The sequence below is a fragment of the Erythrolamprus reginae genome, chromosome Z, assembly GCF_031021105.1.
Source record: "Erythrolamprus reginae isolate rEryReg1 chromosome Z, rEryReg1.hap1, whole genome shotgun sequence".
NCBI classification, from domain to species: Eukaryota; Metazoa; Chordata; class Lepidosauria; order Squamata; family Dipsadidae; genus Erythrolamprus; species Erythrolamprus reginae.
Genome location: NC_091963.1, coordinates 150337443 through 150363406, shown reverse-complemented (window position 1 = coordinate 150363406; position 25964 = coordinate 150337443). Strand labels below are relative to the sequence as shown.

The 25964-nt window shown below is 42.8% G+C and overlaps 1 protein-coding gene across 1 annotated transcript in view; it reads left to right on the top strand.

Annotated features, from left to right (window-relative positions):
- The window catches only part of LOC139154308 (uncharacterized), a 42663-nt gene extending 18994 nt beyond the window's left edge, over nucleotides 1-23669 (top strand). Inside the window, exons 8-12 of the mRNA XM_070728727.1 lie at nucleotides 3926-4019; nucleotides 11877-11924; nucleotides 13806-13924; nucleotides 18312-18453; nucleotides 23047-23669. Of these exons, the coding sequence (XP_070584828.1) occupies nucleotides 3926-4019; nucleotides 11877-11924; nucleotides 13806-13924; nucleotides 18312-18453; nucleotides 23047-23156 (513 nt within the window). The 3' untranslated portion in view covers nucleotides 23157-23669. The remainder of the gene's footprint in view (nucleotides 1-3925; nucleotides 4020-11876; nucleotides 11925-13805; nucleotides 13925-18311; nucleotides 18454-23046) is intronic.
- The last annotated feature ends 2295 nt before the right edge of the window (nucleotides 23670-25964 follow it).

Here is a 25964-nt window from a genome sequence, read left to right as displayed (position 1 = left end):
TTAAAGTGAGACCAAAAAAAAAAAAGCTGTGGGTTTTGCTCGTTTTCCTGCAAAAGCTTTAGAGGAGGGTCTTTTGAGGGTAAATTTCCCGTTCATCTTCTCCCCGCTACATCTAAAGTGAAAAAAGAATTTATTTTATTTTATATTTTTGCAATGTATTTGTCTATCCATTTCTTGACTTGGGGAACAGGCAGACTTCTTTTCTCTCTTCCTGCAAATTCAGCTTTAGGCAGGGTTAAAAAAAATACAAATAATTACCGTATCCCTCCTATCTATCTATCTATCTATCTATCTCTCTATCTATCTATCTATCTATCTATCTATCTCCCTATCTATCTATCTATCTATCTATCTATCTATCTATCTATCTATCTATCCGTCTATCTATCTATCTATCTATCTATCTATCTATCTATCTATCATCTATCTACAGTATCTATCTATCTATCATCTATCTATCTATCTATCTATCTATCTATCTATCTATCTATCTATCTATCTATCATCTATCTACAGTATCTATCTATCTATCTATCTTTCTATCTATCTATCTATCTATCTATCTATCTATCTATCTATCTATCTATCTATCTATGATCCTTGTGGGCAGAAATCCATCACCGTCAAAACGCAAAAGATGTGGTGGTTGTGTGTGTGTGTGTGTGTGTAGGTAAATGAGGAAACAAAACCCCCACTCTGCACACAAGCAGAGGGACGTTGCTGCCGGTGTTTCAAAGCAGCCTTTTGCCTCTTCTCTTGAGAGTGCCAAGCTAGAAATGTCGTGGCACATTGGCAGATGGCCCAGAGAAAATCCATGAGCATATTCTCTCCTTTTTTATTATTTATTTATTTGTTTATTTATTTGATTTTTTTTATGCCGGCCTTCTCCTTAGACTGAGGGCGGCTTACAACATGTTAGCAATAGCACTTTTTAACAGAGCTAGGCTATTGCCCCCACAATCCGGGTCCTCATTTGACCCACCTCGGAGAGATGGAAGGCTGAGTCAGCCTTGAGCCGGTGATGAGATTTGAACCGCTGACCTGCTGCGCCACCCCGGCTCTCCTTCCTTATCTCCTTCCGATTTTCTTGAAGTTCCATGGAATTGGGTGGCATATTAAAGATAAATAAGGCAATGGGTTCAGATGGCATCCACCCCAGAGTTTATTTTGTCCATATATATACACACACACACACATAGTAAAATACATGATGAAGGTTATAGAGGAGATACCCATAGTAAAATATATCTAAGAAAGAATAGAAAAGAAGATATAGGAATAGAACGTATCAATGAAAGAATAGAAGAAGAGATATAGGAATAGAAAAAAGGAATAGGAGATAATAGGAGAGCAATAGGACAGGGGACGGAAGGCACTCTAGTTCTTAAAGAACTCAGATCTGTCATTGCTACCCCCCTGACTGATTTGTTTAACCAATCCCTGTTAACAGGAGAAGTTCCTGAGGATTGGAGAATGGCCAGTGTTGTGCCTATCCACAAGAAGGGCAGTAGAGAAGAAGCTGGTAACTACAGGCCAGTTAGCTTGACATCAGTTGTAGTTAAAATGATGGAGACTCTACTCAAAAAGAGGATAAATCAGCACCTAAAAAACAATAGCTTATTGGACCCAAATCAGCATGGCTTTACTGAAGGCAAATCATGTCAGACTAATCTCATTGAGTTCTTTGACTATGTCACAAAGGTGTTGGATGAAGGTGGTGCCGTGGATATTGCCTATCTGGACTTCAGCAAAGCCTTTGATACAGTTCCACATAAAGAGCTGATAGATAAATTAGTGAAGATTGGACTTAATCCCTGGATAGTTCAGTGGATTTGCAATGGCTGAAGCATAGACATCAGAGGGTTGTTGTTAATGGCGAGTATTCTGAGCAGAGCTTGGTTACAAGCGGTGTGCCACAAGGGTCTGTTCTGGGTCCTATTCTTTTTAATACGGTATGTTTGTGAGTGACATAGGGGAAGGTTTGGTAGGGAAGGTTTGCCTATTTGCCAATGACTCTAAAGTGTACAATAGGGTTGATATTCCTGGAGGCATCTGTAATAGGGCAAATGATTTAGCTTTATTAGATAAGTGGTCAAAGCAATGGAAAGTGCAGTTTAATGTTTCCAAATGTAAAATAATGCACTTGGGGAAAAGGAATCCTCAATCTGAGTATTGCATTGGCAGTGCAAAAACTTCAGAAGAGAAGGATTTAGGGGTAGTGATTTCTGACAGTCTCAAAAGGGGTGAACACTGCGGTCAGGTGGTAGGTAAAGCAAGTAGGATACTTGGCTGCATAGCTAGAGGTATAACAAGCAGGAAGAGAGAGATTGTGATCCCGCTGTATAGAGCCCTGGTGAGACCCCATTTGGAATAATACTGTGTCTAGTTCTTGAGACCTCACCTACAAAAAGATATTGACAAAATTGAACAGGTCCAAAGACGGGCTACAAGAATGGTGGAAGGTCTTAAGCATAAAACGTATCAGGAAAGACTTCGTGAACTCCATCTGTATAGTCTGGAGGACAGAAGGAAAAGGGGGGACATGATCGAAACATTTAAATATGTTCAAGGGTTAAATAAGGTTCAGGAGGGAAGTGTTTTTAATAGGAAAGTGAACCCAAGAACAAGGGGACACAATCTGAAGTTAGTTGGGGGAAAGATCAAAAGCCACATGAGAAAATATTATTTTACTGAAAGAGTAGTAGATCCTTGGAACAAACTTCCAGCAGATGTGGTAGATAAATCCACAGTAACTGAATTTAAACATGCCTGGGATAAACATAGATCCATCCTAAGATAAAATACAGGAAATAGTATAAGGGCAGACTAGATGGACCAGGAGGTCTTTTTCTGCCGTCACTCTTCTATGTTTCTATACAAGTCAATTAAATTAAATTAAATTAAATTGTTAAAAATTTCCCCTACATTTTAAAATTTTATCTCCACAATTTCTCATACATATATATAACGAAATACACGTGCCATACTATGCATCTATCTACAAACCTTAATTTACTTTGGCTTCAGGATCTTGCTATTATTTTCTGCTAGTCTGTTCTTTTCTTGTGTTTTTTTTCTCTCCCATTCCTCTCCTTTTTCACTTTCTCTACTTTCTTGCACTCTCTCCCTCTTTCTTTCTTTCTTCCTTCTCTTCTCCACCCCCTCTTCTCCTCTTCTTCTTTTAAAATAGTTTTTATTGAGTATAAATATTAAAAAAGATGTTACACAATACAAACAAACCTCAAACAAAACAAACAATACATTTACAAATATGCATATAAAACCTCCTAGGTACTTCTACGGTCACTTGCCTTAATGTTTTAAATTTTCATTGATATATAAATCTTATAAACTGTATTTCCTTTACAGTTTTTTCCTGTATAAAACTATTAATAAATACTATCTGCTAGATCTAAACGTATAGAATCCTACAGCGATTTTTAAAACTAAAGATAAATATATAAGTGTTTATACATCTCCTTTTTTCTTTCTATTCTTATTATTTATAAATCAAATTCCAAACTTCAAAATATTGTGAGTCCTCTTTCTCCGCTTCTACTTCCTCTTTCTCTAGTTCTTTCCCTATTTTAATTTATTTATTTATAATTAATAATTATAATTATTTTAGAATTTGTTTATTTATTTATATATTTACTTATTTATAATTGTATTACTATACTTTTCATCTGACTCATACTACTCTATATTATCCTATAGGATAGTATATAGTATGAGTCAGATGAAAAGTATGGTAATATAAATACTATAAATAAAAATTCACTTCCTTTTCCTTCTTAACAATTTAACTTCTCTGAAATACTTTCCTCTCTTCCTTTCTAACCCTTCTCCTCTTCTACTTCCTCTTTCTCCTTCTAGTTCTTTCCCTAAGTGAAATGACCCACTGAATGGGTTCTTCTGGTTTCAGACGGATGTCGCTGGACCGTTGGACCCGGCCCTGAGGACCAGATGGACAAGGGAGGTGGGGAAGAAGCCCCAAGACCCTCTCTCACGTCCTCGGAGTGAGTAGACTGCACTTAATTTCAAGTTGCTTCTCTCCTTGATTAGTTTCCAACCCTTGTTTATCATCCTGCCTTCAGGGGGCTTCGGAGAATAGGTGGACTTCCTCCTCTTTTGGGGGGTGGTCCCTCAAATACCGGAATATTTATTTGTTTGTTTGTTTGTTTCTTTCTTTCTTTCTTTATTTCTTTCTTTCTTTATTTCTTTATTTCTTTATTTCTTTATTCAATGTTTATTTCTTTCTTTATTTGTTTGTTTGTTTGTTTATCTATTTATTTATCTATCTATCTATCTTATCTATCTATCATATCTATCTATCTATCTATCTATCTATCTATCTATCTATCTGTCTATCTATCATCTATCTATCTTTCTATTTATTAGATTTGTATGCCGCCTCTCTCCATAGACTCGGGACGGCCCACAGCAATAATAAAGACAATGTAAAAACAAATCTAACAATTTAAAAAACACTAAAACCCCCATTATTAAAATCAAACATACACACAAACATACCATGTATAAACTGTATAGGCCCGGGGGAGATGTCACAGTTCGCCCATGCCTGATGTCAGAGGTGGGTTTTAAGAAGTTTATGAAAGGCAAGGAGGGTGGGGGCAGTTCTAATCTCCGGGGGGAGCTGGTTCCAGAGGGTCGGGGCCACCACAGAGAAAGCTCTTCCCCTGGGACCCGCCAAACAAAATTGTTTAATCGACAGGACCTGGAGAAGGCCAACTCTGTGGGATTTGTGCGGCAGAAGGCGGTCCCGGAGATATTCTGGTCCGATGCCATGAAGGGCTTTATAGGTCATAACCAACACTTTGATTGTGACCAGAAACTGATCGGCAACCAATGCAGACTGCAGAATGTTGGTGTAACATGGGCATACCTGGGGAAGCCCATGATTGCCCTCGCAGCTGCATTCTGCACGATCTGAAGTTTCCGAACACTCTTCAAAGGTAGCCCCATGTAGAGAGCATTACAGTAGTCGAGCCTTGAGGTGATGAGGGTATGAGTGACTGTGAGCAGTGACTCCTGGTCCAGATAGGGCCGCAACTGGTGCACCAGGCGAATCTGTCCTTGGGAGGCAGAACCCACAGCCACTCCATCTTATATGGGTTGAGTTTGAGTCTATTGACACCCATCCAGACCCCAACAGGCTCCAGGCACCGGCAAATCACTTCCACTGCTTCATTGACTGGACATGGGATGGAGATGTACAACTGGATATCTTCTGCATACTGATGATACCTCACCTCATGCCCCTGGATGATCTCACCTAGCGGTTTCATGTAGATATTGAATAGCAGGGGGGAGAGGACTGACCCCTGAGGCACCCCACAAGGGAGTAACCTAGAAGTTGACCTCTGACCCCCCACTAACACCGACTGTGACTGACCGGAGAGGTAGGAGGAGAACCACTGGAGAACAGTGCCTCCTACTCCCAACCCCTCCAGCCGGCGCAGAAGGATACCATGGTCGATGGTATCGAAAGCTGCTGAGAGGTCAAGAAGCACCAGGACAGAGGATAATCCCCTGTCCCGAGCCCACCAGAGATCATCCATCAGCGCGACCAAAGCAGTTTCCATGCTTTAGCCCGGCCTGAATCCTGACTGTTGAGCGCCTAGATAATCGGTTTCCTCCAAGGACCGCTGGAGTTGGAGCGCCACCACCTTCCCAACAACCTTCCCCATGAAAGGAAGGTTGGAGACTGGCCGATAGTTGTTAAAAATGGCTGGGACCCACTCCTCAAAGAAGCGTTGACAATCTCCTGGACCCAGCTCCGTGTCACCTCTCGACTGGCCGAAACCAGCCAGGAGGGACACAGATCCAGTAAGCAGGTGGCAGAACTCACAGCTCCATTGGCCTTGTCCACTTCATCAGGTGTCACCAGATCCAACTCTTCCCAGACAGGTGGACAAATATGAGCCCCAGTCACCTCGATTGACTCGTTGTCAGTTGACTCTGTTATCCAATTGGAGTCGAGGTCCGCCCGGATCTGAGCGATTTTATCAGCGAAAAGCGTGTTAAAATCCTTGGCACTACTCTGTAAGGGCTTCCTGACTCCCCCCTGGTTAAGAAGGGGGCGGGTCACCCTAAACAGAGTGGCCGGGCAGGATTCCACTGATGCAATCAAGGCGGCATGATACGCGCATCTTGCCGGCTTGAGCGCCACTTTGTAAGTCTTAATATGAGCTCTTAGAAGTGTTTGATTGGATTCGGACTTCCTCCATCGCTTCTCTAGACGTTTCTTCTGCCGTTTCAACTCCCGGAGCTCCTTGTTGAACCATGGAGCTCTACGGGTCGCAATGGCACAATCCGGTCAAGAGCCTCCGCTGCAACCTTGTTCCTGGCCTCAGCAAGAGACTCCGCCGAACTGTGGACGAGTGCATCTGGAATAACCCCAAGCGTCCTCTGAAAGCCCTCTGGGTCCATCAGGCGTCTAGGGCAGGGAAGGATTGGAGCCAGGAAGTCAAGCCGTAATAGAAAATGGTCTGACCATGACAAAGACAACACTTCTAAGCCCCTTAGTCTCAGACCATTACTCAGTTGCTCAGAGAGGAATACCATGTCGGGTGCGTGCCTCCCCCTCGTGGGTCGGACCCTGTACTACTTGAGTCAGGTCCATGGCTGTCATGGTGGCCATGAACTCCTGTGCTATCCCAGAGTCTTCGCCAAGCGATGGCAGGTTAAAACCCCCCAAGACAATAAGTCTGGGGAATCCTACCGCCAGCTCGGCCACCTCCTCGAGCAGCACAGGCAGGGCTGTTGACACGCAGCTGGGAGGCAGGTATGTGAGCAACAAGCCCACCTGAACCCCTAAGTCCAACTTCACCAGGAGGGACTCACAACCCGCAATCTTTGGAGCAACAAGTCTACGTAGGCAAAGGCTGTCCCTGGCTATAATAGCCACTCCTCCGCCCCTTCTCTGGGGTTGAGGTTGATGCCATACCTGAAACCCAGCTGGGCAAATTTCAGAGAGAGGAACTCCTCCCTCTGGGCCCAGCCAGGTCTCAGTCACACATGCCAGGTCGGCCTCCTCCTCTAGGATCAAATCCTGGATGAGGAGAGCTTTATTTACCACCGACCTGGCATTGAGTAGCAGCAGCCTGAGCCAGGGCCAGGATTACACTTGTCACCAGCACCCTGGTTTGAGCTCACGGAACTGGAACAAGGAATATTGCTGTCATGTCATTCCTAGTCCTTTTCATTATTAGGTGAAGCTATATTATTTGATTCTATTATACAAACCTCAGAGCCTGGACAAATCTGAGCAGTTTATCAATGTCATAAAAGCAAACAGGTTGTCCGTTAAAATTAGTCTGTGTGAAACCACCAGAAACCACAATATTTGTGCAAAGAACCCCAGCTGATTTTCACCCAGGCAATCCAATGGTACAATGCCAACTTGAGAAATGTCCGTCTTCCAGAGCAGCAGCAGAAGCAACTCAAGGAGAGACAGAAACGGCCTGGGACTAAGGAGGAATTTCCTGATGGTGAGGATAATTAACCAATGGAACAGCTTGCCACCAGAAGTTGTGGGGGTCCAACGCTGGAGGTTTTAAAAAGGAGATTGGATGGTCATTTTTCTGAAATGGGATAGGGTTTCCTTCCTGAGCAAGAAGTTGGACTAGAAAACCTCTAAGGTCCCTTCCAATTATTGTCTTATTCTTCTCTTATTTTGTTACTCCTCTGCTTTCTCTTCTGTTATTCTTTTATTCCGTTATTTTATTATTTTTTCTATTCTTCTGTTATTCTTCTGTTATTCTTCTGTTATTCTTCTGTTATTCTTCTGTTATTCTGTTATTCTCTTATTCCCTCATTCTGTTATTGCTATTTTTCTATTCTTCTGTTATTGTTATTCTGTTATTTTCTTCTGTTATTCTCTTCTGCTTTCTCTTATTTTTCTATTCTGTTATTCTTCTTTTAGTTTCTTATTTTTTCCTCATTCTGTTATTCTATTATTTTCTTCTGTTATTCTCATTTTATTATGCTGTTATTCTTCTATTCTTCTGTTATTGTTATACTGTTATTCTGTTATTTTATTCTTTTATTCTGTTATTATTCTGTTACTCTGTCATTCCTCTGCTTTCTCTTATCCTGTTATTCTTATTTTCTTCTTCTATCCTTCTGTTATTCTCTTATTTTTCTCTTATTCTGCTTTCTCTTATTTTTCTCTTATTTTATTATTCTTCTACTCTTCTCTTATTGTTATTCTTCTGTCATCCTGTTATTCTTCTGCTTTCTCTTATCCTGTTATTCTTATTCTGTTCTCTTATTGTTATTTTTCTGTTGTTCTCTTATTTTTATCTCTTATCCTTCTGTTATTCCTATTGTATTATTCCTCTGCTGTTATTATACTTCTGTTATGCTCTTATTTTTCCTCTTGCTTTCTCTTATTTTTCTCTTATTCTTATTTTGTTCTTCTTCTATTCTTCTGTTATTGTTATTCTTCTGTTCTTCTCCTCTCAGCAGTCTTGCAAGAAAGAGGTTAGGTCAATGCCAGCTTTGTCTTTGACACCAATGGAGTCACTTCTGTGGATCCCAGCTGCAAACTCTTTTTTTTTAAAAAAAAATCAGGAACTCTCAACTTGTAACCTCCCATCAACAGAATTGCATGCTTTCTCCAAGCAACGAAATATTTTTTTTTGTCAGTACCGCTGGTGGGTGACTCCAGGCAGCTAAATTTTTTGCAGCTGAGCGGATCAGAGGAGCAAATAAATATATATCGCAGGGTGGAAAGAGGGGAAGTGAAAGCGATAGAAAGCAACGAGGACATTGTGTCCTTTTTGTCTGCCTCCAGAGTTGTGGCCTTCACAACAAAGGAGGCCCGTGAGAAAAACAGAAGCATCTCTCTTGACCTCAGGGTTTCAATATCGCCTCTGTCTGGAAGAAGCAAATGAGGAAAATAAAATGAGGCAGGTCGTTTATAGTGCAAATCTGGCAAGATTTTGCCATTTTGCAGAGTTTTCACATTTTTTAGAGGAAATCCGATCTACACAACATAAAGAAACATATGTAGATAATACAGTGATACCTCATTTTACAAACCCCTCATCATACAAACTTTTCGAGATACAAACACGGGGTTTAAGATTTTTTTGCCTCTTCTTACAAACTATTTTCACCTTACAAACCCACCACCGCCGCTGGGACGCCCCGCGTCCGGACTTCCATTGCCAGCGAAGCACCCGTTTTTGCGCTGCTGGGATTCCCCTGAGGCTCCCCTCCATGGGAACCCCCACCTCCAGACTTCCGTGTTTTTGCAATGCTGCAGGAGAATCCCAGCATCGCAAAAATGAGCGCTTCACTGGCAACAGAAGTCCGGAGGTGGGGTTTCCCAGCGAGGGGAGCCTGAGTGAAATCGCAGCATTGCAAAAACACAGAGGTCCAGAGGTGGGGTTTCGAGGACTTCGGTGTTTTTGCGATGCTGCGATTTCACTGATGCTCCCTTCGCTGGGAAACCCCACCTCTGGCCTTCTGTTGGGATTCCCCTCCATCATTGCAAAAACACAGAAGTCCGGAGGTGGGATTTCCCATGGAGGGGAGCCTCAGGGGAATCCCAGCAGCGCAAAAACAGGCGCTTCGGCTGGCAAAAGGGGTGAATTTTGGGCTTGCACGCATTAATCGCTTTTCCATTGATTCCTATGGAAAACATTGTTTTGTGTTACAAACTTTTCACCTTAAGAACATCGTCCTGGAACCAATTAAGTTTGTAAGACAAGGTATCACTGTATTAACTATTCTAACTGCATCTTAGCTATAAGTATTTGTTATAGATATTAACAATATATGTTTACTCCTGGAGTACAATTTCCCTCTGACTATCAACATATTTTACTATCTCTTACATTATTATTATTATTATTATTATTATTATTATTATTATTATTATTATTATGTCAATACAACACAGCAAACGAGATCACTATGCTGGATTTCGTATTTCATCCCCAGTCGGGCGCTTCCCAAGCACCTAGGACTGCGTGATGTAGCGGCGAATTATGTCTGCCGATCCCAGTAAAGTGGCCTTTTGCAATTGACAGGTGTAGATTTTGTCAATTCCGATGGTTCCCAAATGTCCGCTGAGATCCTTGGCCCTGCGCCCAGCGTGGCAAGTACCACTGGGACCACTTTCACGGGCTTATGCCAGAGTCGTTGCAGCTCGATTTTTAGATCTTCATATTTCACTAATTTCTCTAGCTGCTTCTCCTCAATTCTGCTGTCTCCTGGGATTGCGATGTCAATGATCCATACTTTCTTTTTTTTAAATTATTATTATTATTATTATTATTATTATTATTATTATTATTATTAATTAGATTTGTATGCCGCCCCTCTCTGGAGACTCGGAGCAGCTCAAAATAACATACTCTACTCTGAAAACCTTTAATCTTACTTTTGGTTATATGCTTTCACACACACACACATACATATATACAGTACAGTATATGTTTTTGCTAAATTTTTAAAATTAAGGGAGACTTGGATAGCACTATTTCGGCCTTGTTCTGGCCTCATCAGCTAGCCATACCCTTAGTGGGATTTGATCCTGTGGCTTCTGTGAATTAACCTCTAGGCCTCTAGACCCCTTCAGCTGACTCATACTACTCTATACTATACTATATTAAATAAACATATATATACCATAAATAGAAATTCACATTATTTTCCTTCTTAGCAGTTTCACTTCTCTTGAATACTTTCCTCCCTTCCTTTCTAACCCTCAAGAATATTTATTAAATTATTTTATTAATAGAATATATGGAGCTGTAAATAAACTTGTTAACAACTATTACCTTTGCATTGAAATACACATTGATAGCACTTTAAACATTTTAAAATAGGGCGTATCGACTAATTAATGATTAAACCAGTGACTGTATATATCCTATGTTAGGGAAAAAACCTTTTCAAGCCAAGAAATTTCGTTTCTGAATTGTAAACCTGATTTAAAAGTGATTTTTGTTTTTTTTAAAAGACGTTGGCAACTTGAAAGTGGGTGGACTCCAACTCCCAGAATCCCCCGAGCTGGCATGTCAGACTTCAACTGGCGGTAGCCTCTGATGTACAACTCCTGGACCTTATTTTAAAACTTTGACATATTTAAATGTTTCGATCATGTTCCCCCTTTTCCCTTCTGTCCTCCAGACCAGTGTTTCCCAACCTTGGCAACTTGAAGATATTTGGACTTCAAAAAATAAAGGAGAGGACAAGATTTTCCTAAGCATATTCAAGTTTTCTGTTAAATCTCATTATTTTTTCCTTTTAAAAAATTTGTTTTTAATTTTATTCCCAAAAATGTTAAAATACAAAACACCAATAAAAAAGCAACAACATTACCCTAAAAAGGGAAAGGTTCCTTAAAAACAGAGTAACACATATATGTATATTGTCCTGCCTACTTGAATGCTGATTAATATATTGCAATAATATTCATTCATTCATTCATTCATTCATTCATTCATTCATTCATTCATTCGATTTTTATGCCGCCCTTCTCCTTAGACTCAGGGCAGCTTACAACATGTTAGCAATAGCACTTGTTAACAGAGCCAGAACCATATTGCCCCCACAATCCGGGTCCTCATTTGACCCGCCTGGAAGGATGGAAGGCTGAGTCAACCTTGAGCCGGTGATGAGATTTGAACCGCTGACCTTCAGATCTACAGTCAGCTTCAGTGGCCTGCAGTGCTGCACTCTACCCGCTGCGCCACCCCGGCTCATATTAGTTTCCCATCCTTTGGAAAAATAGGGAAATTCCAAACTTTTAAATACTGTACTAAATGTTTACAAATTGTGAACCTGTCATCGGTATAAATATCCCCGTTGTTTATAATGGTTTTTTATTTCCATAGGAAAACATTCTGTACTGCATTTGGTTCCTGCCCGTCATTCCAATAATGGTGAGTAGCACATTTTGTTAAACGAGCAGTAACATGGTATTATTTATTAAATTGACAATGCCATCTGTCAATCTTGCGTACAACTCTGGGCGACGCACACAGCGAAATGAAGTTTTTTAAAAAAATCATAATTTCTACCTTTGCAAACAATTAAGCCAGATTTAAATGCAATAATGAAAAGACAGAGGCTGCACCCAGGATAATTGCAGTGTACAATTACAATTATAATCACAATGATTACAGTTACAATTACAGTACACCTGTGTGGATTAAAAGTGTGGTTTTCAGCAGATAAACCCAAGTTGGATTTTTTTTTTTTAATGGCATCACCCTTTTATTGGGCATCTCCAAGAGTGGCTGGCACGGATATTTGTAAGTAAAAAGCAAACCTTGTAAAATCAGAGGGAGCCTCCCACTTCTTCACTGAAGGTCTTTCTCACTTGGGCAATTCTGGATCTTCATTGGGGGGTGGGCGTGTTGGGACACACGACCCCCTGCCCGCTCGCTCCCCCAGGGCAGCTCACCAGTTCCGTGGCCCCACCACTGGAAGCCAGAGCAAGGAGGCTGGTGGAGTGTTTGGGCTCTGGGGTGGATAATGGCTGCCATGGGGCACCTTGAGTTTAGGGGGGGCCATCTGGGCTTTGGGGACCGAGTTCAAAGGGAGGCTTGAAATCTCCCCTTGCTGGAGCCCTCTGGTCATTCCCCCCTCCCCTGCACCGTCTTCTCCTCTCTTTCCTCCTTCAAAAAGCCCCACCTTCTGCTACTACTGGTGGTGTTTCCTACTTGGGTGATGAAATGTCTGGGAGGAAACAATCAGAGAGCTCCCCCTCCTCCTTTATTCTCCTTCTCCTCTCTTCAAATCCCTTCTAGCACTGATGATGTTCCCTAGTTGGGTTAGAAATGTCTGCAAGAAAACCACCAAGCTCAGATCAGAGAACGGCAAAGACCCAACATTCCTTTTCCTCCTCCTCTTTTCTTCTTCTTCTTCTTCTTCTTCTTCTTCTTCTTCTTCTTCTTCTTCTTCTTCTTCTTCTTCTTCTTCTTCCTCCTCCTCTTCTTCTTCTTCCTCCTCCTCCTCTTCCTCCTCTTCTCTTCCTCTTTCTCCTCCTCCTCTTCCTCCTCTTCTCTTCCTCTTCTTCCTCTTCTTCTTCTTCTTCTTCCTCTCCTCCACCTCCTGTTCTTCTTCTTCTTCCTCTTCCTCCTTCTCTTCCTCTTCTTCTTCCTCCTCCTCCTCTTCCTCCTCCTCTTCCTCCTCTTCTCTTCCTCTTCCTCTTCTTCCTCTTCTTCTTCTTCTTCCTCTTCCTCCTCCTCTCCTCTCCCTCTTCCTCTTCCTCTTCTTCTTCTTCCTCTCCTCCACCTCCTATTCTTCTTCTTCCTCCTCCTCCTCCTCTTCCTCCTCCTCTTCCTCCTCCTCCTCCTCTCCTCTTCCTCTTCCTCTTCTTCTTCTTCCTCTCCTCCACCTCCTGTTCTTCTTCCTCCTCCTCCTCCTCTTCCTCCTCCTCTTCCTCTTCTTCTTCCTCCTCCTCCTCCTCTTCCTCTTCCTCCTCCTCCTCCTCTTCCTCCTCCTGGGGAAGATTACAGCTTCTGGCTATCCTGCAGCCAATTACCCTTTGGCTTCCACAGGGGAAAAAGGGATGGGTAGAGAAATGAAAGGAATCAAATGAAATGTTTTGGGTGGGAGGGGCCAAGGGGGCCATCTGGTCAGGACAGAGCCTTACCGCTTGGATTTCTGCCTGCCCTGTTAAAGAGCCGGGACCCTGGCAGTCAGGGCTCGGGGGCAGTGGGGTGGGGGTGAAGTGGGGTGGAGGGGTACAGTGTGTGTGTCCCAATCTGATCCCGGCTTTCCTCCCCTCCCTCTCCTCACCCCCCCCCCCCCCGCAGAGGAAGGCGATGCCACGGAGATCTGGTGGTCCCCTTTCCTGAAGCAGGGCCGAGCCCTTCAGCCCAGTGGGCAAGACGTGGTGGTCAAGCACACGGGCCTCTACTTCGTTTACAGCCAGGTGAGAGAGAGAAAAGAGAGAGCAGGTGGGGGAGGGGTCATCCTGGGAAGGGAAGGAGGGAGGGGAGAGAGGAAGGAAAGATTGGAAGGATCAAGGAAGAAAGGATGGGAAGGAAAGAAGGAAGGAGGGAGCGAGCAAGCGATTAATGCGTGCAAGCCCAAAATTCACTCCTTTGGCCAACTTAAGTGCCCGTTTTTGCGCTGCTGGGATTCCCCTGAGGCTCCCCTCCATGGGAAACCCCACCTCTGGACTTCAGTGTTTTTGCGATGCTGCAGGGAAATCCCAGCAGCGCAAAAACGGGCGCTTCACTGGCAATGGAAGTCTGGAGGTGGGGTTTCCCAGCGAGGGGAGCCTGAGTGAAATTGCAGCATCGCAAAAACACGGAAGTCTGGAGGTGGGGTTTCCCATGGAGGGGAGCCTCAGGGGAATCCCAACAGCGCAAAAACGGGCATTTCAGCTGGCAAAAAGGGTGAATTTTGGGCTTGCACAAATTAATCACTTTTCCATTGATTCCTATGGGAAACATTGTTTCGTCTTACAAACTTTTCACCTTAAGAACCTCGTCCCGGAACCAATTAAGTTCGTAAGACGAGGTATCACTGTATATAAAAAAATGATTTTGAAGTCAGAAAGGGAACCAGGCCAGAAGAAGGGCGAAAGGACAGGCAAAAAAAAAAAAAGATGAAATAAAAACCCAAGCAACAATAAATGAAATATTGTTCTTTGAAAAGGGGCCTCTTAGAAATAAATAAATGGTATTTTTTTTAAAGGGCCTTTTAGAAAAAGAAGCAAAGATTTTTGGGTTTTTCAGCTTTAGAGAAAATTCCTGTTTTTGGCTTCGGGCATAAACAAACGAAGCTCCGCTTGACAAAGGAAGCTGATTATAAATTTAAATTTATAAATTTAAATATAAAAACCCGAATGTAAATGTCTTTCATCCGTTGTTGTTTTGTTAAGCTGCATCTCTGGGGCAAAGCTGAAGGGCTCCACCGACTTTACCTTGGAAACTTGGGTGCTTGCAAAAAAAAAAAATCATCACTTTATAAGACAGTCCTTGACTTAAGGTGGAAAAAAATAAACCCCGATTTCATGACCTGTCCTCACGTTGATGACCGCTGGAATATCAAAACGGTTAGCAACAGGCACAATACGTATTTTGGAGAGTTGCATTGGGGTCAGGCAACCGCGTTCCTGGAGAGCTTGTGGCAAGAAAAAGCCAACCATTCAATTAATGACCCGATGATTCATTTAACGACCAGGAGGAGTCATTTAAACCAGTGTTTCCCAACCTTGGCCATTTGAAGATATCTGGACTTCAACTCCCAGAATTCCCCAGCCAGCGAATGCTGGCTGGGGAATTCTGGGAGTTGAAGTCCAGATATCTTCAAGTTGTCAAGGTTGGGAAACACTGGTTTAAACAACTGTCATTTTGATTTCTATTTAATGAAGTTTGCAGCTGCAACCTTCCTGGAGGGTTTCCAACAATGGGGGATCCAGATTCATTTAATGACCCAATGATTCATTTAATAATGATAAGGTTCACAACAGTAAAAAAAAGTTATTGCATTTATGGAGGAGGAATCTGAGCTTCAAGGGGCAATTTGCATATTCCTGGTGCATGCTGGGAAGAAGCTAAAAACCTCACCGTGAGCTGGAAGAATACCGGATTTGGTGACCAGGGAAGCAAAGGAGTTCCCCAACTTGGGCATCCCAGCCCCTGGGGCAAGAAGCATGGAAGGCAGAAGCAACGTGGAATAGAAGGGTGCTCTGAATGTAATATGTTTACACAGCTGCTGGAAGTGAAAGAGTTTTGCTTTTTATAAATGCTGGCATATGTCCCAGGAGAGCCACATGGAAGAGAAGGGTGCTCTGAGTGTTATATGTTTACAGTGCTACCCGAAGTGAAGTAGCTTCACCTTCCAAATACTGTACAGGCTTGTATCTCAGGAGAAGTGAAGACAAGCTTCACCTTCCACAAATTAAGGCTTGTGTCCCAGGAGAGTGTCCACTCTGAGGCTCATTAAGGATGCAGGGGCCCAAACAGGAGGGCCCCTCCTCATTCATGAAGTGAAAGAAAAGCAATGGAATGGAAACAGGTGTCCAGGTTCTCCGAAGAGGAGCACAATTATACACCTGGATCCCCCACCAGGAGCAAAAAGCCCCAGAGAAGAAGAAGAAAAGGAGAGTGGTGGTTGTGGGGGATTCCCTATTGCAGTGATTTTCAACCATTTTTGAGCCCCCAGCACATTTTTTACCTTTACAAAATCCTGGGGCACACCACCAACCAAAATGACACTCTAACACAGTACGTATACATCTACTTCATAATATAGTTTCTAAATGCATTTATGCTCACTTAGGGTGAAACCTGGGCCTGTTTCGGTAGAAAGACACACACGAAGCTCTTCCTCAACAGTTCTCAGTCTCCCTGTTTTTAGTGTTTTGGGGGGTGGGGGTGTAATTTTTTTTTTAAAAAAAATCTTCTCTAATCCACGTGTACAGAAAAAAAGATACCAGATCCAAAACACTTAATAGGCAGAGAAAAGGTGAGGGAACTCCTGCTGTTCTGTTTAGAAAAAATCCCTAATCTTATGTTCCCGGGTCTATTTGACCCGGACTGCAAATTGATCATTTTAGGTACTTATATTTGGTCTTTTTGAAAGCTTTTTTCACCTGGAAACAGGTTTGAACATTTCTGCACACAATGGAATGAAAATTGAACTGAAAAAATTAATCCTTATTGGTTTATTTTGCACATAAATGTGCCCCCCCCGTTTTTGTGAAATGTTTTTCACTTTATGGATAGTTTTGTTATCAAAATGCATTCTATTTTACTAACGTTGGTGTGGGATTTGTAGCTTGAACATTTCTGAACATAATGATATGAAAATTGAACTGGAAAAATTGATGCATATTGCTTTATTTTGCACATAAAGTTATTTCAATTTATATAAAAATATGCTGTTAATTTCAAACTTACATACTTTTTTTTAGTGAAATGGATTTTTTTCATAAAATTAGTTCTCTGGCTACAATGTGGTTGATTTTCAAAAGGATATTCCAAATATTGCTAGACAAATATGTATAACAAGTGACAATAATGGCACACAGCAAGGCCGAGGGGGGTGGCCCTTTTGTGGCAAAAATAAACCAATAAGAACCATTTTTTTCAGTTCATTTATATTTTTCTTATATTCAGGATTGTTCAATTTAGAGCCAAGGATCAATAGATAGACAAATAACTTAAAAGTCTTTGAATCCTCCTATAGGGGTGGTGGGGGTGACGGGGTGTGTGTGTTGTTGGGTGATGGGCACATGCACTGTGCACTGTTATATGTTTGTTTTTTGTAAACCTATAAAATCAATAAAATTTATTTTTTAAAAAAAATTTAGTATATCAAACCTTTTGGGGGAAAATTCCTTAGGGATTTGTAGCCTTAAAAAATATAAATTGACACGAAATTCAGAAAGGATGGGGGGGAGGGGCTTGTTGTTCAAAATAGAAATATAAGTCTCAATTTTTCCAGTTCAATTTTCATATCATTATGTTCATAAATGTTCAAACTAGCTTTCCAGTTGAAAAAGTTTTCAAAAAGACCAAATTCAAGTACCTAAAAAAAATCATTTCGGTCCGGGTCTATATGAGCACCACTGTACAATAATTTTCATTATTATCTGTGGGCTTCTGGCAAACACAGTCACAGGTGGGTGGGGGGACCTGATTCATTTAACAACCATGTTCGTAAGATTGGCTTTCCCATTGCGTTGGACTGTCTTAACAAGCAAACAGTCATCTAATTGGGAATGACTCGCTTAAGGACCCCATCGCTTAGCGACAGCAGCCGCGATCCTGACTGTAATTTGTAGCACTACTGATAGCAGGCTGGAAAATCTGATCTGACCTTGAATGGTGTCAAAAAGCTAAGCAGGGTCAGACCCGGTTTGATTCTGGAGTGGCTTTCGAGATGCCCCTCGATGTGAGTGACATGCCACCCCAGTCACATGACCACCTAGCCGCGTCCACTCAGCCAGTCATTAGGCAGATGATCTTAGTGGTCCGTGGGATTTAAAATTATGAATTTAGTGGTCTGAAAAATTGGGGTGGCCCCTGCTCTAACGTGGTCCTCGACTTAAGATCACAACAGGGCCAAAAAAAAATTCTATCGCTAAGCGAGCGAGTCATCATAAATATGAGTCACGTTGACATAGATCTGAATTTTGACCATAGGGATGCTTTGAATGGTGGTGTGAAAACTGGTCGTTAAGTCACTTTTGATTCACGCCATTCAGAGAGGGGCGGCATACAAATCTAATAAATTGAATTGAATTAAACTTCTGTCACTAAATGAATTTGTTGGTCACTAAACGAATGCCCCTTCCTTCCTAGGTGCTGTTCCGTGACCCCACTTTTACCATGGGGCAGGTCTTACTGCGAGTGGCCTTAGGCAGGCCAGATCAAACCCTCTTCCGCTGCGTCCAGAGTATGCCGCCCAAAGTGGAGAAGGCTTATAACAGCTGCTACAGCGGAGGTGAGCCACCATTTCACCTTTCCCGGGAGTTTGTAAACCAGAGCCTGCCCCTTTAAGAGGTGTGGACTTCAACTCCCAGAATTCCCCAGCCATGCAAATGTTTAAAATTACACCGGGGAACAGCAATTTCATTGCCTTAAATCTGTGACTTGTTTTCAACTAACTTTTGGCCTCCGGATTCAAAAATAACCACAGTTTTTGTCTAACATGTCAACTTTTTTAGCTACAGGATGCCTTCAAAAATCATACAAATTGCACATATAAAGGAATGTAAAGTAAAAACTTACCAAATATACTGTTTACAAGGAATAATTTTATTTATACATAGATACTGCAAGTTAAATTGTGTTCATACAAATAGTTGAGGTTTTTTTTATCAAACAGTAATTATACATATTAAGATAAAAAATTTCGCTTAGAGCTTTTTCTGGAGTGTTTAAATCTGTGCACATTCTCGCTTGATGCTCCAACAATAGTCAGCCCATCCTATGTACATCCTATCTACCTTGATACCATCCCTCCATGACCTTCAAATCTTGGTGGAATCTCTCACTTTGCTCATCACTGACTGCATCAAGATTTTATTTATTTATTTATCAGATTTGTATGCCGCCCCTTCTCCGTAGACTCGGGGCGGCTAACAACAATAATAAGACAATGTAAACAAATCTAATATTTAAGTTAATTTAAAAACCCCAATTTAAGAAACCAATCATAAATACAGACATACCATGCATAAATTTTATAAGCCTAGGGGGAAGGGAAAGTCTCAACTCCCCCATGCCTGACGACAGAGGTGGGTTTTAAGAGCTTACGAAAGACAAGGAGGGTGAGGGCAACTCTGATATCTGGGGGGAGTTGGTTCCAAAGGGTTGGGGCTGCCAAAGAGAAGGCTCTTCCCCTGGGTCCCGCCAAACGACATTGTTTAGTTGACAGGACCTGGAGAAGGCCAACTCTGTGGGACCTAATCGGTCGCTGGGATTCGTGCGACAGAAGGCGGTCCCGGAGATAATCTGGTCTGATGCCATGAAGGGCTTTATAGGTCATAACCAACACTTTGAATTGTGACCGGAAACTGATCGGCAACCAATGCAGACTGCGGAGTGTTGGTGTGACATGGGCATATCTGGGGAAGCCCATGATAGCTCTCGTAGCTGCATTTTGCACGATCTGAAGTTTCCGAACACTTTTCAAAGGTAGCCCCATGTAGAGAGCATTACAGTAGTCAAGCCTCGAGGTGATGAGGGCATGAGTGACTGTGAGCAGTGAGTCCTGGTCCAAGTAGGGCCGCAACTTTTGCACCAGGCGAACCTGGGAAAACGCCCCCCTCGCCACAGCTGAAAGATGTTTCTCTAATGTGAGCTGTGGATCGAGGAGGACGCCCAAGTTGCGGACCCTCTCTGAGGGGGTCAATAATTCTCCCCCCAGGGTTATGGATGGACATATGGAGTTGTCCTTGGGAGGCAGAACCCACAGCCACTCCGTCTTATCCGGATTGAGCTTGAGTCTGTTGACACCCATCCAGGCCCCAACAGCCTCCAGGCACCAGCACATCACTTCCATTGCTTCGCTGACTGGACATGGGGTGGAGATGTAAAGCTGGGTATCATCAGCATACTGATGATACCTCACCCCTTGCCCCTGGATGATCTCACCCAGCGGTTTCATGTAGATATTAAATAGTATTAAATAAATAAATAGTATTAAATTTTCTGGGAAGTTAGCAAGACGGCTATGTAAAAAATGCAATTTGATGCTCATGTTGCCTAATGAACTATATTATATATATAAGGTGTAGAAAAAAAACTTGACGTGGTAGAAGAAAACTAACTCCAGTTTTGGAACCAGCATGCCTAATTGACTGTAAAACAGCTCAGCAATCAAACTCAACAGAACATTGTGTTACAAATTGTTCCCCAGTGTAATAAATGTTTCTACTTTCATTGCAGGATTATTGTTTTTTTATTTGATAACTTTCTTAGTAGATTGGAGGAATGCGGTTGATGCAATATACCTTGAAGGAAAAAATAATAATAATAATAATAATAAAGAATGAATCCATGACAAGCTAAATTAATAATATACATTAGAGCAGGGGTGGGCAGCAGGCAGGACGGGGTGGAACGCAGTTCCACTGGAGGAAATGAAGATGCATGTGCAGCTCCAGTTGATTGGCGGATGTCACTTCCTGGATTACTGGTCTTGGCTCGGCTCTCCTTTCCCCCCCTCCTCCTCCTGCTGCTGCTGCTGCTGTGTCTGTGCTCCTTGCTTTTCTCCTCTTTCCTCCTTCCTGGCCTCGAACGAGCTTCCCTCTCTCCTGCCCAGCTCCCCTCCACCTGAGGTGCAAGCAGAAGGCATGGGTGGAAGCGGCGCTGGCAGAATGTATGCTTCTGGAAGCATCCGTTCGCCTCGCTACCCAGCCTGAGGCAGGGGGCCACACAGGAAGGAGAGCGCGGGAAACGCGAAGCAAATTGTCACCCCAGCGAGCGACACTGGGAAGGTTGTAAGTCGAGGACTTAACAGTTCACTTGAGCAATTTTTATTAGGAATCAGTAAGAAGCAACATGAAAAAAAGACTCAGTGTTTAATAATATGTATAGTAATCTGTTATGTGCAGTTTTGGGAAAATAAAACAATACTTCCAGAAAATGTAGTTATAGGTAAGATGTATAGTGTATTTTTGGAGTATAAGACACACCCTTTTCCTCCCTAAAAGTGTTCTGTCGGGCTCTCTGGTAGCCTTCTCCCCAAAATTCACATGTACAAATTTCAGACACACGTTTGAAAATTCAAAACAATGTTCTTTATAATGAAAATTCACTTAAACCAAGCCCTCTTTTGGTATAGCAAAGAGCACTCGTCTCCAAACAAACTGGTAATTTATACAAGTCCCTTATCAGTTCTGTGATACTTAGCTTGCAGCTGTGAGGCAATTCACAGTCCTTCTTCTTTCACAAAGTGAAACACACTTCGCTCTGGTTTGGTTTCAAAGCGGGGGGAAATCAGCACACAAAAGGTCAAAGTCAGTAAAGCAGTCACGAAACACAATGATCAGATAATCCTCCACAATGGCCAAACCCACAGGCTGCTCTTTATAGCAGCCTCACTAATGACCACAGCCCCACCCAACCACAGGTGGCCTCATTTTCTTTGATAATAATCTCTCAGTTGTTGCTGCCTATGCATCGCTCTCCGCATGCATGGCTGTATCATTAACTCTTGTTCTGAATCCAAGGAGGAGCTAGATAATTGACCTCCTTCTGAGCTGTCTGCCCCACTCTCCTCCTCCCTGTCACTCATGTCTTCTTGGTCAGAGGAGCCTTCATCAGCAGATTCCACCGGGGGCAAAACAGTCCTACAGCATGTGGATGTCTCCCCCACATCCACAGTCCTTGGGGCAGGAGCTGGGCCAGAGCTAACCACAACAAAAAGAGGCTGAAAATTCAGGTGCATCTTATACTCTGAATGTAGCTTTTTCCAAAGCTTTTTTTTCCAGCCCTAACTAGTTGCTAACAATCTTCCCAGCTCTTTGCAGGTTCTTTCATTGTTACTCTTTGAGAAGAATGTTTTCCAAGCCCTGTCTTTGTAGGATTTTTATTGCTCTATTTGTTCCAAATGTTTCTTTCCAGCCCTAACCAGGTGCTAATGATTTTCCCAGCTCTTACTGGCTTGCAAGCTCTTTCATTGTTACTCTCTCTGAATAAAGTTTTTCCAAAGCCCTAACCAGGGGATAAAATAATGTGCTGAAGCTGACCAGACTAAGGATGCTAGCTAGGTGAATATCTGGTAAGCAGATTTTTTCTCTATTTTTCCTCCCCCAAAATTAAGGTGTGCCTTATATTCTGAAAAATACGGTAATTGTGCAGAAATGGATAGACTGACATGCAGATAGAAACATAAAAACATAGAAGACTGACCGCAGAAAAAGACCTCCTGGTCCATCTAGACTTCCTGTATTTTATCTTAGGATGGATATATGTTTATCCCAGGCATGTTTAAATTCAGTGACTGTGGATTTACCAACCACGTCTGCTGGAAGTTGTTCCAAGCATCTACTACTCTTTCAGTAAAATAATATTTTCTCACGTTGCTTCTGATCTTTCCCCCAACTAACCTCAGATTGTGTCCCCTTGTTCTTGTGTTCACTTTCCTATTAAAAACACTTCCCTCCTGAACCTTATTTAACCCTTTAACACATTTAAATATTTCGATCGTGTCCCCCCTTTTCCTTCTGTCCTCCAGACTTTACAGATTGAGTTCATTCAGTCCTTCCTGATACGTTTTATGCTTAAGACCGTCCACCATTTTTGTAGCTCATCTTTGGATGAAAGGACTGGAGTATTACGATACCTGGCAAAAATGGAGAAAGACAATTTTAAAACTGTGATACAATGTGAAAGTACCTACAAATATAAGATTTATGTAAGCATGAGTAATCAGTGCGAGCTACGTAAAGTTAAAGTTAAAGTAAGCAACTGGACAGATATAAGTGATTGGTTCTGATCTGTGCAAAATTCTTGTAGCTGGGCTGGTGGTTCCGTTATGTGCAGGTCCCTATGTCTAAAACCCTCCCCCACTTTTTCTTTCTTCTAGGGGTGTTCCACCTGCAGCAGGGGGACCGCCTGAGCCTGCACATCCCCCGTTTCAACGCCTCCTTCGATATCTCTCCCCATGGGACTTTCCTGGGTGTGCTCCGTTTGTAGAAGTCCGAGCATCTTCGCTGACCTACACACCCACCCACCCCAGGTCCCACTTCTGAAGAAAGATCCCCACAAATCACAGGGGTGTGTGTGTGTGTGTGTCTAAATCCAGAAGTGGCTCCTTCATTGCGGTTTGGGGGTGAGGTAGACTTGACACAAACAGGAGGCTCGGATGCCGGAAAAAGACCGATTCAAGGTGAACGTGGCTGAAATTTGGTTGCAGAAAAAAGAAGGGTGGACCAATGGAGCACCACTGGTGTCCGTGACCCCTTTGGGGATCCTGAGATCTTTGAGGTTTTGGATCCGGCGGGATCGAAGTCACAGTTCTTGCCTATCGCAATGACGTTTTGCAAATGCCCAGAAATCGAGAGATCGAGCCATAGTGTGTCTCTCTTTAAGACATGTGGACTCCAACTCCCAGAATTCCCCAGGTCTTTTTTGCCACTTTGCTGAATATCAAGATATGTTATGTTTACTTCATACCCACCATCTATTAATAAAGTTACAATAAATAAAGATAGCCTAGCCAACCTTTGTTCTTGTTCCTATCCACGCTGAATTCTGGGAAACCCCTTCCCTTGCTGGGGAATTCTGGGAATTGAAGTCCATGTAACTTAAAGCGGCCAAGTTTGAAAAACACTGGGGATACCTCCAATTTTCCAAATCCCTCCTTTTTTTCTGAAAAGCTGGATGAAATCCAGATAGTCCTCAACTTATGACTGTTCCTCTAGTGACTCGAGTGACAACAGCACTGAAAAAAAAGGATCTTATTGTTCTGTCTTTCATGGCAGCCAGCTGATAATTAGCCCCAAATGAAAACTCACACACACAGGTTTCAAACAGAACAAGAGTCTTTCTACGAGACGTTTGTTAAATTTCACATATGCAAACCAAAGCAATGTCTATTGCTGGGCGTGAGGCCAACTTGATAAGATAAAGTCACACACACTTGCTTCTCAGCTAAAAGTCTACTCACAATATTTTTAACCCCATAAATGTCCAGTACGGCATCCAGGTTTGTCAGGCAAAAACACTCTTCGTGTGGTCTTCTCCTTTGGAGGCACGGACATTGGTTTCTTGCAAAGAGCACCCTCCAAACTGCTCCCCTTATATACTCTCGGGGAGTGCAGATTATGCACAGCCGTGCTCACTTCCTCTTCCTGAGCTTTCTTAACTGCTCCTACCTCCCCTGCATCCTTCTCACCCGTACATTCAGGATCGGATCCCTTCCTCCTCCTCAGACCCCAGCTGGGGGTTCTATAGCCTCTGTAGGCTCTGTAGGCTCCTCACCCAGACTCTCCCTCCTCCTCCGACTTGCTGTCTGACTCTTCCAACAGCAACACACAGGCCGACTGTTCTCAGATGACCCCAGCTAATCAGGATCAAAGTCCTGGCTGCGAACCAACCACAACACTTATGACCATTGCTCACACTTACAACCAGACACAGAATCTTTGTGGCCCTGTGTATTTCTGACAAGCATAGCGTCCCGGGATCAAGCGACTTCTCCTTTTTACAACTGCGTGTGCGTGCCACTTTCTGACAAGGCAGGAAGCCGTATTTGCTTAACACTTCCAATTTGCTTAATGACCATGGTATCAAACCCGGGGCGACTCGCTTAAGAACCACCTTGCTTAGCCGTGGAAATTCTGGTCTCGATTGCCGTTCCAGTGTTGGGTTTCTAGCTGCTCTGGGCTACACCGTGCACAAGTAGTAAAACCGGCGATGTGTGCGCAGCTCTGGATGACCATCACATGCATGGGCGCGCATCCTGGCAAGATTTTGCTTCTGTGTGCAGGAAACAAAATCCCACGAGGACGTGCATGTGTGCGAGATTTTGGCCATTTTTTGGCTTCTGCAGAAAAATTCCACATGTGCGGAAACAAAAAAAAAAAGCCGAATTCTCACGTGCATACGCGTCCCCTCACAACATTTTGCTTTCTGCGCATGCACAGAAGTCAAATCTCACTGGGATGAGCATGCATGCCGGTCATCCAGAGCTGCGTGCGAATTGCACCCATAAGTAGGAACCCCTGCCTGTTGCCGCCCTAAGTCGAGGACTACCTCCAAAGCAGCAGAGGCATTGTGTTACCCGCTGGTGTGAACCTTTCTTCCAAATGCAAACCTGGTTTTTGAGGCCCTTTGCTGGAAAAAACCCAAATAATTGGTTTAGTTTTACAATCACAACGCACCACATCTTGCCAGGAGCTTAATAGCTTTTTATTTGCTGTTTGCAACTGTTTGCATTTTAATTAGAAAATGTATTTTTGGGCCTGGGCAAAAAGATTGTAGAGAACCATTTTGGAGGGGGAGGGGGGAGAGAAAGCACTTTTTAAAAATAAAAAAATATGTTTTAAGAAATAGAACTTGCACGTTTTGGACATTAGAGGGTGAATTATACCCACGCAAATTAAAAGCAAATCAGTGGAGCTTTCACTCGGGGTGGGGGCTTCTGTGGAGTGATTTGAAGAGGAATGACAGGACTCAACACACAACATTAGTGGGAACAATTCGGAAAATTCCGAATTTTGCAGCTTCGCTGCAACTCTACCGGAAGTAGCTCTGCCGGAAGCAGAAAACAGGTCTGCACTTTATTAGCTCTTCGTGTCGTCCTGAAACTTCGATACGTCCTGAAACGTATCGTCCTGAAACTAGATATCTCGCGCGGAGACGTTCAGATCTCGCGAGAAAAGGGACAAACGCAGAGAAAGGCCGGCCGGCAACATAGAGGTAGGAAAATAGACTCGCTATCTTTCTCTACCACTAGGTGGAGCTTTCGGGTTTAGTTTCTCTTTACTGTACTGGGGAAAT